This window comes from Mus pahari, chromosome 7 (genome assembly GCF_900095145.1).
Source record: "Mus pahari chromosome 7, PAHARI_EIJ_v1.1, whole genome shotgun sequence".
NCBI classification, from domain to species: domain Eukaryota; kingdom Metazoa; phylum Chordata; class Mammalia; order Rodentia; family Muridae; genus Mus; species Mus pahari.
In genome coordinates, this window is record NC_034596.1 from 3,146,394 (window position 1) to 3,161,471 (window position 15,078).

Genomic DNA, 15,078 nt, shown 5'->3' on the forward strand with positions numbered 1-15,078 from the left:
GCCGCATAGCCTTCCCCACCCCCGAGGTCTTCTTGGTGTCTCTTGCCCAGGTCCCCCGATGTAGGCACCAGAGGAACAGTGCAGGCAGGCATAGCAGGCAAAAGTGAGGCTGTCTGGGGTACTGGCTCCAGAGCTGCAGGGAAGTGGGCAGAAGATGGCTGGCCAGGGCAGCATGAGGAAGATGTAGCCCACAGGCAGGCCTGGTGGATTGGAGCTTCCAAGGATGGGAGAGGACCCAGGGAGCTCGGTAGAGCTGGAGAATGCTTGGGCTAGACATACAGGATGGGCGGAGTCAAGGGGTCAGCAAGAAGGAAGGACTGACTTTTAGCAGATCCTCCAACTTCTGCATTAGATGCTGCTAATGAGATCCCAGCACTCAGGAGGCAGGCAGATCTCTGAGTTCAAGGCCAGCCTGGTCTACAGAGGGAGTTCCAGGACAGCCAGGGCTATACAGAGAGACCCTGTCTCAAAAAACCAAAAAAAAAAAAGAAAAAAGAAAAAAAGAGAATTCTCCTAAGGTCAGCAGGCTCAGGCCACTGCCCATCTCTAAGGATTAATGCTTCTAACACCATCCGCTTGCTACCAGGAAGATAATGCCATTGCAGGTGAGCTGCAGAGCTGCCTGTCCTGCCCTAAAAGCTTGGAGGTTACATCTATCCCTGGTTTACACCCCTGGAATTCTCCTGCCTTTGCTGGTTCTGGCAGCCTCTGATTTCCCTCTGCACATATAGGAAGCATCACTGCCACATAATTTACCATCTTGTCTTGAATGAGGGCTGTGGTTTATGTGTGGTGGGTCCTGGGCACACAGTTAGGCCGTGAGTAACGGCAACATGGCAGCTCACCTCTTCCACCTTCTTCCCCAGTCCTCCCCCAGGCTCCTCCCCCAGCCTGGCCACTGCAGGTGCTCCTGACTCAGCTATCTTGGCTGTACCTGTTTCGGGGAGGCTCACAATTGGGTCCAGAAAATGGATCTGGTGAGTGGGGGTGGGGCGTGTGACTTTGGGCCAAACGCTACTTTTAGGAGCTGGGATAGAGGGTCTATTGCATCAGGCTGGCACCCCACAGTCGCCATGGTGACCCTTTCACTTTCCTTTTGAAGGTGGATTTCTCGTTTAGTTTGAATCATCTGTGCCACCTTTCTGCTTCCCAGCCACCAGACCCCCCCCTCCCCACTCTCCACCACAGGGAGCAGCTCGCCCATTGCTTTGACTTCAGCACGGGGGTGGGGGAGGGTGGGGGGAGCTCTCTTCAGCGTTGAGATGTGGGAGTGCCCCTCTTTTCTAGACCAGTTTCTCCTCAGTTGGTGACTCTGACCCCTCTGGTGGGCTCAGTCCTCTCTAGGACTCTGTTACTCACTTGTAACCAACCCACAGCCTGAGCTTTCTGAAGTCCCCAAACTTGGCTGATGTTAGAATTACCTAAGGTGGTTTAAAAAGAGCCCTGGTCTCCAGCCAAGCCTGCTGACCTGAGCTGGCAGGGCCTGGTCATCTGTATTTTTAATCTCTCTCTGATAACCCTGAAGGGTTAGACCCCAGTGAGTGTGGGCCTCTTCTGGCAGGGTCGCCTGTGAAGGGCGGAGGGAGAGGAATAAATGGACTGCCCAATGTGGCCTTCCTTACTGGCCTTCCTGGGCTCCCAGGAGCCTCTGGAGCCTTCAGCTGCTTAGCAGGTGTTTCCTGGTCCCATTGGTTAAGCCAAGTCTCGACCCCTACCTCATCCCTTAGGAGAAGCCAGGAGGGAGAGAATGACAGAAAGGGGGAGATGTTGCCATAACAACTAGCTCCTGGCAGAGGCCTCCCTTCCAGGGGCTGGTACTTTACCCCAGACCTGGTGGTTGCCATGGAGATGAGATACTGAGGGACAGGGGAATATTTACCCCACTGGAGCAATAATCAGAAGCTGCCAGAAGGCAGAGCATCTCTAGGTGGGAGTCCCCCAGCCCAGCCTTCGCTCTCCTGGTAAATGTCTGACACTTTCTCTTGCTTGGTTGCTCTCTCTCTGACTGTCTCCTTAGCAACAAGTCCTGCTAACTCCAGGCTGTTGGCTCTGAGGCTATTTTTAGCTTCACTGCCAGCAGCCCAGTCCTGGTCATTTGCTTGCAGCCTCCATATGGGTTGCACAGGAATGGGAAAACGAACATTTCCTGGAAGCTTTGGAGAGCTCTAAACCAGGACCTCCTGGCAATCGTTAGAATGTCTCCTATGGGCAGGATCTGTCTGCAGCTGAAGGCAGGGATGCATGCATGCAGACAGGAAGGTCCTGAGGCAGTGTTGCATTCAGCTGCTTTATTCCACGTGCAGCAAGGTGCTCTGTCCACAGTTGACACAGGAAGACAGGAAGGTTCTGTGCCTGCCCTCTAGGGAGCTGTAATCTCATGGAGATGAGTCCAGCCTTCTTCCTAAGAGGCAAAGCCAGCTGTCTGTGTGCCTGTGGAGTGGCAGGGAGCAGGAAAGGAGTGGGAGATAAGAAACAGTGGGGAGAGATGGGGGAGGCAGTCTGCGATGATGGCATTGCTCTGTATTCTGTGCATGCACCCACAATGGTGGTTCTTCAACACGTATAACATGGCTGATGCAACTGAGGAACTGCAGCCTAATCCTTACTTAATTTTAATTAACTTAATTTACATACAGCTAGCGGCTACTTCCATGGACAGCCCAGGATTAGAGGAACTTTGTTGGTGGAGAAAGCTGGTAAGCTAACATAAAAGTTAGCCAGAGTTTCAACTGGTGAAAGCTGAAAGAGAAGGGCTCGATGGGAGGGAGCAGCAGGTAGGTTCAGAGTGTGGAGCTATGGGTAGTTATCAGGGAGACCTCTACCTTGTGGGGGCCTTGAATGTCATATGGAATGTTGGCTGCTTCACACTGAGGCTTCTGTGGACTGAGGGGCAAGTTCAGAGCAGATATCCATTCACACTGACCTCATAGCCCTTGCCATGTCTCTGGGTCTGGTGTCTGCAATGAGTGCTGATAGGTAGAAGGAAGAAAAGATGTAGCGATTTCCCATGTGGCTATACAGGAACCATAGGTGGTACCTGTCCTGTGAGTGACAGCAGCAATAGGATCCCTCCTTCAGTAGACCATCACATGCTCCAGATGCTGAACTCAGAGCCAGGGTTTGCCAAGCTGGTGTGGAGTGACCGTCACCCCTGGTCCCCTGGCAGTGCGGCTCTCTGCTTAGTTGTCTGGTGTGGAGTGACCGTCACCCCTGGCCCCTGGCAGTGCGGCTCTCTCTGCTTAGTTGTCTGGTGTGGAGTGACCGTCACCCCTGGCCCCTGGCAGTGCGGCTCTCTCTGCTTAGTTGTCTGGTGTGGAGTGACCATCACCCCTGGCTCTCTGGCAGTGCCGCTCTCTGCTTAGTTGTCTGGTGTGGAGTGACTGTCACCCCTGGCCTCCTGGCAGTGCCACTCTCTGCTTAGTTGTCTGGTGTGGAGTGACCGTCACCCCTGGCCCCCTGACAGTGCGGCTCTCTGCTTAGTTGTCAAGCTGGTGTGGAGTGACCTTCACCCCTGGCCCCCTGGTAGTGCAGCTGTAGTGTAGTGTAGTATAGTGCAGTGTAGTTGTCTGCTTGGAGGCTCATCTTACCTCTGTGCAGCTGGAAACCCAAGTTGTCACAACTTTTGTATGGTGCTTTAATGTCCCTGGAAAGCAAGGAACAGGAGAAAGGAAGCTTCCTGGCTTGTCACAGGACACACACTCGCCCCTTGGAGCATAAGGCTTGTCAACACGACACTTTCTGGCAGTTTACTGGCATGAGTATCACTGGAAAATGTAATAAAATGGAGTTTGTCTGAAGAATACCTGAAGGCCAGATGTAGCAGTACACACCTGTAGGAAGATGAGTTCAAGGCTAGCCCTTGGCTATGTAATGAGTTAGAAGCCAGCATGGCTTGCATCCTGCAAGTGCAGCCAAGCTAGAGAGCACTAGCTTCTTTCTGAGAGGTCTGAGGTGTTGACTGAGCCTGTGGAGACTGTGGTGAACAAGCCTGTTGTAGTCCTTAATCTCTGAAAGGTCAGAGGGCAGCAGGATGATCAAGTTCAGAACTCCCTTCCATTCTAGGAAGTGAGAGGTTCCTAGGGATGGAACCAGGGTTCGAGAAAGTGGTCTACCGTGGGGCTCCAGCACAGCCCCAAGCTCACGGCTTCTCCTCCCAGCCTGGGCAGCCCGACTAACTGGCCTAGACAAACCCACTGTGATAGAGTGGGAAGGCGCATGGGGCAGCAGAGTCCTGGGGGCCGGGGAATGGCTCCTTTTCTCTTTTAGGGGAAGTTTGGACTCCTAAGGGTTTGCCAGCATCTCACACTGTAGCCCAGTCTGGCCTCAAACTTGAAATGACCTACTAGAAGTGATCTCCCCATCTCCCTGCTTCCTGGGGAGCCGTGGAGGATGGGATCACAAAGTGTACTATCAGACCTGGCCCTGGACCCATACACTTTACATGAACAAAGCCTTTCTTTTTTCAGTTGCCCACTGGCTCTAATGGTCTCAGGGTGAGCTGGAGGGTTCCCCTTCCTAGTTTATCCCTTCACCCCGTTATACCTACACCTGTTCTAGCTGGTGTGTGCCAGCCCGCTGGCTGGGAGCTAGGCACCTGGGGTGTTACCTCAGTGTCTTTAGGATGTTGATTTTCCGGGCTCTAGAGTGCTGATGTCATCACCCCTGTTTTGCAGAAGAGAAAACAGACATCTTGGGGTTAAGTGGTCTGTGTCAAGGTCACTGCAATGGGATCAGGTCCTCCAGAAGCGGTCCAGCCAGATAGCAGCGGCGCCCTGCTGGGACATTCTCCTTTAGTTCTTTGTTCTAATTCATCTTGCAAACTGAATCCTGGCTAATCTTTGTAAAATACCCATTCACCTTGTTTTTCCAGAACATCTGCCATGTTAGAGAATATCTCCATTCAGTTCTTGACCCTGTTCCCAGTACGCAGCCATTTAGCTTTAGTCAAAATTGAGAGGGTGGGTGGAAGAGTTCTTTCTTCTTCTGCCTGCCTGCCCCCTCCTAACCCTGTTCATCCTCTGATCTCTCCTGTCCTATCTCTCACCCACACCCTTCATTTGATGCAGCCTTCTGCTATCTGCTCGGTGGTTTGGGTAGTTATCCACACAGGAGTTTGCTTTTCAGTGATTCCCCCATCCCCCACCCCATCTCCCCAAGTCTAGTGGAGTCTACCAACTTCCTGAGAGCAGGGCCAAGTGTCCATTTCTGTATCTGATGCTCCAGTCCTCTAATGGGGGGGGGGGGAGGAGTGGTGTGTGTGTGTGTGTGTGTGTGTGTGTGATTGCACACCTTGGGATACTATGCCTTTGCTCAGGAATGGCATGAAATGGCCTACACTTTATCTGGAAGTTCTAGGAGCCATTAGCACGTGTGTGAGTGTGTCTATTACTACTACATAATTGCTGAAACAGGGTTTCCTGATGTTCAGGCTGGCCTTGAACTTGTGTTAGTCAAGGATGATCTTAAATTTCTGATCTCTGGACTCCCAAGTTCTAGGATTACAGGTGTACTTCACCACCAAAGGCTTCAACAGCTGCAGATGCCTTGGCTGTGAATGAAGGCCTTTCTCTTAACGAACAGAAAAATGAGACAAGCAAGAAAGACCCATTGTGACCCGGGGCACTCGGGGACTGGACGGAGAAGTTTTCAAAGTCTACTTGTCAACCACGCTTTTAAAGCACCCCCTCCATTCACCTGTAGCGTGGCGGTGGAGTTATTGTCCTGGGGCGCCCTCAACCTGCGTGGGACACCTCCTATCCACTCACATCTGTCTTCCGACTTTGCCTAAACTGCGTTTCCGCAAACTCCGAGCCTCATCTCTAATCTGTAAACTTGCTAGCGCGCTCCCGCACGCGCTCTTTTTTTTTTTTTCCTCTGTTCTTGCTTTTGCGGAAACTCACTTTCTACAACTTTCTCCCGGCACTCTCAGGCTGTCTGAAGCCAGCGCTCCTGTTCCACCACCGCTGCTCTGGGTGCTCCGCGGCCCGCACGCACCCTGCCTCCCCCAAGATCCCCATCGTCCCTATGTATCCCCCCCCATCCCCAGAGTTGGGGGAAGGGAGCAGAGCGGGCCGTCCCATAGAGCTGGCTGGAGGGGCGGGGCCCTGGGAACGGACTGGCCAGCCTCTCCCCCAGGCCCCCCGCGCCCCTCCGGCCGGGGTGAGGGGCTGGCCCAGCGCCAGCGTAGGAGGCCGGCCCCCTCCCCCGGCCCGCGCTTAGCCAACCAGGAACTCCAGTGGGGCCCACGTGACCTGGAGTTCTAGACAAAGAAAATGTTCCCTCCCTCCCCCCCGGCGCCCCCTCCCCCTCCCTCTGGCCCCCTCCGCCCCCAGCCCCAACGCCCCCCGCCCCTCCCCCCAGACGGGCAGCTATTTACAGAGCTTCGGGCCGGGGCTCACACCTGCGCTGTACTGCAGAGGGGCTGCACCTGGCCTTATGGGTAGGTTCCTGGACAGAGTCCTGGGGATACCGGGGGCGGGGAGGCGGTAGGGGCGGTGGGAGGGTCAGTGTTGCAAAGAGTCAAGTTAGCCTCCGGCCCAAGTGAGTTCCGGGGGTGCTCATTTGGGTCGCCCCACTCACTTCAGTTTAGGAGCTTCAAGGCCTCACTCGTCACTGGTTGTTCCCAATTGTCATCTGGCATGCTCAGGGGACAGAAAGATCAGCCGAGACAGCGGTTACCGCAGGCTGAGAGCAGAAGTCCTTGCTGAAGACAGTAGAGGACTAGAGTTGCGTTCGAAGCAGCCTGGGCAGTCCTGGTGGTTTGATGGGTGCCTGGCAGTTCCTGATGACCTGTGTGCTTTCTTGGGGACCATGTTGGCCTCAAGGCCCTACCAGCTCTAGGCCTCTGGAGAGAGACAGTTTCCTCCCATAATACACCCCAGAATTCCTGTTATAGCTAGGTCAGCAGCCAGAAAAGTGGTGAGCTGTGGCAGAGAGTAGTGAGACCCTCAGGGTCATGGAGGGTAGCCTGGTGTTTTGTGACACTGGGATAGCCCAATACCGCGTGGGTTTGGCGGCAGAGGCAATCAGACCTCTGACCTTTGGAATGGGAGTCGCCAAGAGATAGGGTGCGGGTACAGCTGCCTGGGGAGGTGGAGCCGGACAGAGAAGCTGAAGACCGCAGTAGAGTTAGCAGCGGCTAAGAAAGCCGGAGGAACTCTAGGCCAAGTGGCTTTCTTGAGCTATGGGTATTGGGGGATGGTGTCGTACCCCTCTGGGACCCTGCCCAGTTCCAGGGCTTAGAGACCAAATGCTAGAGCCCTTAGTTAACCCTTCCCTTTCCCATTGTCTGCTTGGGGAGTGAGTAGAGGCAGTGAACATGGGATGGAGGGTGGTTGTACTGCCTGGCTGACTATTCTAATGAGCCCCTCCCCCACCGGCCGCGCTCGCTCGCTGCCCCCTCTTCCCCTTTCCTCTGGCCTCCTGCTGCTAACTCCCTCTGCTGTGCAGATCCCGCTGGAGGCCCCTTTCCTCCTTTGCCAGCCTGTGCTGGGCACACGCTCTGTGCGGGTGGGTTGGGGATGCCAATGCAGCTATCAGCAGCGTCATCTGACAAACTGGGGAAGTTGTGGGAGAAGAATTTTCACGAACTGTGGTGAAGGGTGAGGAGAAAGACAAAGGAGCTGTGGGGGAGAATAAAGGAGGTGGCAGGCGCGACTCCCTTAGAGACCTGGCAGCCGGGGAAGGAGCCTTTGCCTGCCAGCTACTCCTCGCTCTGGAAATGGTAGTAGGCCCTTTCCTCTGCTGGCAGAGGAGCGGCAACGCAGGCTCTCTATGTCATTGGAGGCAGCTGCCTAAGTTGGATCTGGTGTGGTTGTCAGAAGTTCCGGAAGGCATGATGGGAGGAGAGGGGCCACATCTGGGCAGGGGTGTATCTCTGTGTATAACTTCTGCAGACCATTCCAGAAGAGGAGGTAGGAGAAAGGAGGACTCAGTCCCAAGCCAAGCTTACTGCATCTCTTTCAGGGAGGTGATAGCTAATTGGTGGAAGGAAGGGGAGAGCGAGCCCTGACCAGGTGAGGGTAGGGCTGGGGAAAGCTGAGTGATTGCCCTGCGTTCTTTCCTAGCCTTGAGCCAGCTTCCCCAGCCCTACCAATAGCGAGCACTTAAAATGACCACCATCCGTGGTTTAGGGATCCCAAGAAGTTGGGTTGTTGCCCTGAGGCAAAAACATGAGGCCTGGAGTGGGTGGTGCCAGATTTCTCACCTTAAGGTGACCTGTGCACACTTTGAGGGCCTGCTGAGCCCCAGCATTGACAGCTCAGGCCAGCATCCTTGAAATTCTTGATACATATGTTTCAGGTCAAGAAAAGTGACCAGACAGACACCCTGCAGTTAAGATGTTTAGGTCAGAGCAACTCGCACAGCCTGGGCCAGTGTGCTGCTTTTGCGTTGCTGCACTTTGACTAGTTCTTGAGCTCCCGCCCGACTAGCTTTTTAAAAGAGGGATTTCAAGGTAGCCCAGGTTGGCCATCCAATTAACAGTTCTGTCTGTGCTGTGACTATATAGGTGTGTATACTACACTTACCTCCAAGTGGTTTTCTGATCACTAAAAAATGTTTATAAAAAGTTACACTTACTTATTTGAATGCACTGGACGACCCCCATGCCATGAACGTTTAGTCTTTAAGAGCGAGTTAGCTTTCATAGGTCTGGGTTCTTAGGGAGATGTGTGGAGGAAAAGAGGTGGGGGCAGAAACTTTGGAGCACTTGTGAGGCTGTGCACAAGACTCCAGGTTCAAAGGTTGGGCCAAGTGTGAAGATGATCACATTTGATCCCAGCAGTCTGAAGGGAGGCAGAGTGAGGTCCAGAACAACTGGGGCTGCACAGAGAAACCCTGTCACCCAACCCCACGAGGCCATGGTTCCCTTCCCTGATCTCTGTCCCCACTGACAGGGCTGCACAGAGAAACCCTGTCACCCAACCCCACGAGGCCATGGTTCCCTTCCCTGATCCCTGTCCCCACTGACAGGGCTGCACAGAGAAACCCTGTCACCCAACCCCGCGAGGCCATGGTTCCCTTCNAAACCCTGTCACCCAACCCCGCGAGGCCATGGTTCCCTTCCCTGATCCCTGTCCCACTGACAGGGCTGCACAGAGAAACCCTGTCACCCAACCCCACGAGGCCATGGTTCCCTTCCCTGATCCCTGCCCCACTGACAGGGTGAAGATAAGTGCAGAGCCTGGGTTTTGGAGGACATGTGCCCTAGATGGAGAGGACCTGTGTGGTCCCAGAACTGGGGCATCAAGGCTGCACATTGTGACGGTCATTGAGAAGGGGTTTGTTTTATTTCTGTTTGCATTTTTTTTTTTTTTAAAGTCAAGGTCTGTCTTATGTGACTGGCCATCTTGGGCCTCATTGCATAGACCAGGTTGGCCTCAGACTCACAGAGGTCCACCTGCCTCTGCCTCCCAAGTGCTGGGATTAAGGGGGTGCACCAGTGTGCCTTGCTCACGGTGCTTTGTCTCAGGGTGTGGGAGAAGGAAAGGAGGGGACCTTTCCATGAGAGAATGAGCGAAGCTCAGCTTGTTGTTGGCAGAACGGCAGAGACAGTTCCTGATCCAGTGTTCTGAGCAAATAACTGAGCACATGACAGACCTTAGGTCACACTGTTGGACACATGTGACCAACAGCACAGTGAGTGAACTCACAGTGGCGTCTGCATGGGGACAGGCCTTAGGTCACACTGTTGGAGATGCACTTCAAATCACCTAGAAATTGGGAAGGATTTGATTGCCAAGAAGAAACTGAGGGGAATCCAGAAAGGCTCACTGTCTCAGCTGGGAAGCAAGACAGGAGGACTTGGAGCCCAGTTCCTTGCCTGAACTCTGGTGTACAATTAATATTTGAGAAGCCAACCCTGTAGTATATGCCTATAATCGCAGAATTTAAGAAGTAGAGGCAAGAGGACCAAGGGTTCAGGATCATTCTCAGTGACATAGCAGGTTTGAGACCAGCCTTGGCTGTGTGAGCTTTGGCCTCAGAAGGTCAGAGGGTAGATGCTGGAACAAGCGGGAAGGCAGGAAGGAGAGCTGAGGCGGTCTTCCAGCTTCAGCTGTTTTACATGATGAGCTGCTTGGAGAGTACAGCTGTCTCTCCAGACCACTGACAGTCGAAAGTCCCTGAGTATCACTGAGTAGTATCACTCCGTAGCCTTGCTCACTCCTGGAGGGGTCGAGATGACTTCCTGTCCTCATTTCCCCAGGCTGAGAAGAAAGCCAAGGTGATTGCAGTAATGAATGCCGTGGAAGAGAACCAGGCCTCTGGAGAGTCTCAGAAGGTGGAGGAGGCCAGCCCTCCTGCTGTGCAGCAGCCCACGGACCCTGCTTCTCCTACTGTGGCCACCACCCCTGAGCCAGTAGGGGGGGATGCTGGGGACAAGAATGCTACCAAAGCAGCTGATGATGAGCCCGAGTATGAGGTGAGCCGGTTCTCCTCTAGCAGCTCAAGCGGCTCTCTCCTGGGCTCTCTGGCTGCCAGGTCTTACTGACTGCTTCCGGCGTGTCAGTTCCTGGCTTGCCTTTGTCACCTGATGTTCACTTGGGGCTCATGCCTTCCCTCGGGGGCTCAGGGCTAGAGCCGAGCTGGGGGGGGGGAGGTTCAGGGTGGCCAGCTTAGGACTGCTGTGTATTGACTTTTGCTCTTTGGGGCTCCAGGATGGCCGGGGCTTTGGCATTGGAGAGCTGGTGTGGGGGAAACTTCGGGGCTTCTCCTGGTGGCCAGGCCGAATTGTGTCTTGGTGGATGACAGGCCGGAGCCGAGCAGCTGAAGGCACTCGCTGGGTCATGTGGTTCGGAGATGGCAAGTTCTCAGTGGTGAGTTGGACTTGGTGGTTAGGAGGTCGGGGAAGAGAAGGGGTCTTGGTCCTGTGGCCTAGTTTCTTCTGGGTGCCCCCCTGTATGGGGTCAGTGGAAGAAGCCATAGCAACCATCATTGAGCTGAACAGAAAGCCTGCTGGTCAGGTGGATGTTTTCCCACTCTTGATCTGGGCCCCTCTTGTTACTATTTGTGGTTTTTGTCAATGCTTCTGGTCCCCCAAGGGTCCAGTGACTCTTGATGTCCCTCATGCATAACAGAAGGCACATGACTTAACTGTGTAGAGAACAACTGGGGATACTAATCCCTGCTGAAGCTGAAGGATCACAAGTTCAAGACCAACCTGAGCTACATAGTGAGTGCCAGGCCATGCAGGCCTATAGAGTGAGACTGTCCCATGGAAGGAACGAACTAAGGGTGGCTTGGTCCCTAGGTGTGTGTGGAGAAGCTCATGCCGCTGAGCTCCTTCTGCAGTGCGTTCCACCAGGCCACCTACAACAAGCAGCCCATGTACCGCAAAGCCATCTACGAAGTCCTCCAGGTGAGCATGGCCCCAGCAGCTGCAGGGAGTTTCACTGGTGGGGCTGCCAGGATCCCTGGACAATGAGCTGTGTTAGCCAAGCCGTGGCCCTTCCTCAGCCTCCCTCCTGCTGTTCCCCCACCCACTGCCTGCCCCCCTTTGCCGCTCTGAGTTGGGCTTCCTCCATCTTCTAACCTTCCCTACTTTTTGTTCCTTCTAGGTGGCCAGCAGCCGCGCCGGGAAGCTGTTTCCAGCTTGCCATGACAGTGATGAAAGTGACAGTGGCAAGGCTGTGGAGGTGCAGAACAAGCAGATGATCGAATGGGCCCTCAGCGGCTTCCAGCCGTCAGGTCCTAAGGGCCTGGAGCCACCAGAAGGTAAATGAAGTCTGGTCCAGTGCAGCAGGGACTGGGAAAGCCACAGTCGGAGAACCCGCACAGTAGGGCAGAATAGAAATGGCCTGTGAGGCTTCCATCTGTTAGCCCAAGGGTGTGTGCTACCCTGTCATCCACTGACTCACCAGAATCTCAGAACTGGGGGGTGGGGAGCCACTGGGGCAGTGTGGTGCCCCACTGTGGGTGCTGTGCTGGTATCAGTCTCTAACTGTGATCGCCTGCCTTCCTGATTCAGAGGAGAAGAATCCTTACAAGGAAGTTTACACCGACATGTGGGTTGAGCCTGAGGCAGCTGCTTATGCCCCACCCCCACCAGCCAAGAAACCCAGAAAGAGCACAACAGAGAAGCCAAAGGTCAAGGAGATCATTGATGAACGCACAAGGGGTAGGAGCCTGGCTCTGGAGAGAGGATGGGGAGCTCTGAGGGAGGGGTGTACATCATCTGGGTGCCCACGCTGGGCCATCTGGGCAACCTCCTAATGCAGGCTTGCATTCTCTGCAGAGCGGCTCGTGTATGAGGTGCGTCAGAAGTGCAGAAACATTGAGGGTAAGTATTGTGTGGGGACAGGGTGGGCTTGCTCCTCTGACAGGTGTAGTGCATAGAGTGGCATTGGGAAGGCTGTGGGCCCAGGGCCTATCTGCATACCCCTCCATCCGTTGGATGCTTCTAGTCCTTTAGGGGTTGAAAACATCCCAGTGCCATCAGAGAAGGGTGGTCCTTGTAGCCTTGACTGAAGTTGACCTTGCCTCTTTCATCCTTCACTTTCTCAAAGGCGGCATCTACCTCCCCTGGCCCAGTGGTAATGATCTAACTCCCGGGTCTTGAGATCTAGAAGAATTAGGAAAGAAGGATTGGAGGACCACCTGAGGAACCAGGACGGACCGAGAACCCTGTTCCTATGATGGGGTTTTGTCCTCGTGACACCCTATGCCTGGGTGGTGGAATAGCTTGAAGATGAAGGCTTCTGAGATGGGGCCAACTGCAGGGGTGTTTGTGAATGAGTACCCATGCATGTGTGGGTGCGTGCGTGTGGGGGGCATAGGTGGTGCCCTCAGGGGTCCTCCTCAGCTGCTCTCCATCTTATTTTGTGAGACAGGGTCTCGCTGAACCTGAAGCTTAGAAATGTTAGCCAAGCTGATAGGCAGTGAGCTCTAAGAAGAGTTCATTCACCTGTCCCCCCTCCTCCCCAGCATGGAGATTACAGGCATATACTGCCATGCCTGATGACCTCCTCCTCCTCTGTTTTGGTTTACAAGACAGGGTCTCGGTGTGTAGCCTTGGCTGTCCTAGAGCTCACCCTGGAGAACAGATTGGCCTCCAACCCACAGGGATTCGCCTGCCTGAGATCAAACACATGGGCACCACCCCCCAGCACCTTTTCTTTTTAACGTTAAATTTTTTATATGTATATACAGTGTCTCTTGATCTTGCTTACAACAGTTTCACCATGTGACTACCACTGGACTTAATGCAACATGTTTCTTTCTTACCTTCATCTGCCAACTCCCCGTAACCCGTTGAGTCCAGTCGTTACAACACACCTGGCTGTTTTATGTATGCAGGGATCTGAACTTGGGCCTGCATGCTTGCTTGAGCCAGCTCTCTTCACAGCTCTTTGCTGGCTCTGCTTTTGTCTTGGTGCAGAGCACCACTGCCTCAGCTGGCCTTGAACTCACTCTGTAGTCCAGGCTGATCTTTGGTTTTCTCGGCCTTTCAAATGCTGAGATTATGGAGTGAGTTATTAGTGGTGGCTGCCATTCTGACACCCACTTTGGTAGGCCCTGTTTCAGCTGGGCTCTGGCCCCAGGTGGGCAGGAACTCCAAGGAATGGATGCTCATGGCATCCTGTTATTTTACAGACATTTGTATCTCATGTGGGAGCCTCAATGTCACCCTGGAGCACCCACTCTTCATTGGTGGCATGTGCCAGAACTGTAAGGTAAGGAAACAACCCGCCCAAAGAGGTGACCCCTCCTCTGCTCCTTGGCATTGGGAACCAACGCCTGACTGGATGTGGTGTAGACCTCAAAGATTGAGGCTTGTTCTGGTTTGTGTCATGAAAGATCCTTTCATACTTGAGTCTTGGCCTCACATGGGCAGGAGTGGGTGGCAGAGACAGGCCAGGCACGGTGACGATAGAGGGGTTGCCCTTGCCCTGGGTGGCAGAGGCAGGTTAGGCACGCTGACGATAGAGAGGTTGGCCTTGTTCTTGGGAGCCCCTGTAGAAGGCTGCAAGAGAGAACTCTTGGTGGTCAGTTCCCCTCAGCCTTCCTTGGGTTCAGAGCCTGTCTTCACTTGGCCCTGCTGGGCCTCCACACTGACACTTCCCATTCTCCCTAGAACTGCTTCTTGGAGTGTGCTTACCAGTATGACGACGATGGGTACCAGTCCTATTGTACCATCTGCTGTGGGGGGCGTGAAGTGCTCATGTGTGGGAACAACAACTGCTGCAGGTGAGACCCCTGCCCACAGAGCTGCATGCTGGGTCCTCACTACCTGCTGCACCCGACATGCTCTGGACCGGTGTTGCTCCAGCCGGCACTCCTGCCCGCTGCCAGCCCTCAGCCGGTCAGGTCGGAGAGTCAGTCCCCTCTTCAATGGTCTTTCCTCCAGGTGCTTTTGTGTCGAGTGCGTGGATCTCTTGGTGGGGCCAGGCGCTGCCCAGGCAGCTATTAAGGAAGACCCCTGGAACTGCTACATGTGTGGGCATAAGGGCACCTATGGGCTGCTGCGAAGACGGGAAGACTGGCCTTCTCGACTTCAGATGTTCTTTGCCAATAACCATGACCAGGAATTTGTGAGTGTCGGGTCCAGGTTGCCATCCCACGCCTTCTGAGACTAGTCCTTCTTGAGAGCCCTTGGGTAGGCAGTGGGGCCTGGGCAGGTTACAGGAGGGACTGAGGCATATGTGAGCTGTGAAGCTCCGTCTAGAAGCCCTGTAGTTCTCAGCTGGAGGGGCCATCACAGGGTGGGGATCTAGGGGCAGCTCCAAGCATAGACCTGATCAATGGTGTTCACTACTTAGGACCCCCCCAAGGTTTACCCACCTGTGCCAGCTGAGAAAAGGAAACCCATCCGCGTGCTGTCTCTCTTTGATGGGATTGCTACAGGTGAGTGGCATGGATCCTGAGAGACTTACCTGCTTTTCTTCAGTGGATGGAGATAGCAAGTTTATATAGCTGATAAAACTGAATGATTAAGAACTAAGCATGGGGCTGGAGAGATGGCTCAGCGGTTAAGAGCACCGACTGCTCTTCCAGAGGTCCTGAGTTCAATTCCCAGCAACCACATGGTGGCTCACAACCATCCGTAATGGGATCTGATGCCCTCTGCTGGTGTGTCTG

The 15,078-nt window shown here is 54.2% G+C and overlaps 1 protein-coding gene across 5 annotated transcripts in view; it reads left to right on the forward strand.

The window, feature by feature from the left end:
* Dnmt3a (DNA methyltransferase 3 alpha) overlaps positions 1-15,078 on the forward strand; it is a 105,086-nt gene that overhangs the window by 77,370 nt on the left and 12,638 nt on the right. For 4 of the 5 annotated variants that reach the window (XM_029540814.1, XM_021201569.2, XM_029540815.1 and 1 more), the window contains 10 exons: positions 10,208-10,423; positions 10,659-10,817; positions 11,252-11,359; positions 11,559-11,715; positions 11,969-12,118; positions 12,236-12,280; positions 13,594-13,673; positions 14,075-14,187; positions 14,348-14,531; positions 14,760-14,844. In XM_029540814.1, the coding sequence (XP_029396674.1) occupies positions 10,208-10,423; positions 10,659-10,817; positions 11,252-11,359; positions 11,559-11,715; positions 11,969-12,118; positions 12,236-12,280; positions 13,594-13,673; positions 14,075-14,187; positions 14,348-14,531; positions 14,760-14,844 (1,297 nt within the window). Of the gene's footprint in view, positions 1-6,328; positions 6,440-10,207; positions 10,424-10,658; positions 10,818-11,251; positions 11,360-11,558; positions 11,716-11,968; positions 12,119-12,235; positions 12,281-13,593; positions 13,674-14,074; positions 14,188-14,347; positions 14,532-14,759; positions 14,845-15,078 lie in introns of those variants that run through there. The other variant, XM_021201570.2, reaches the window with a different exon arrangement.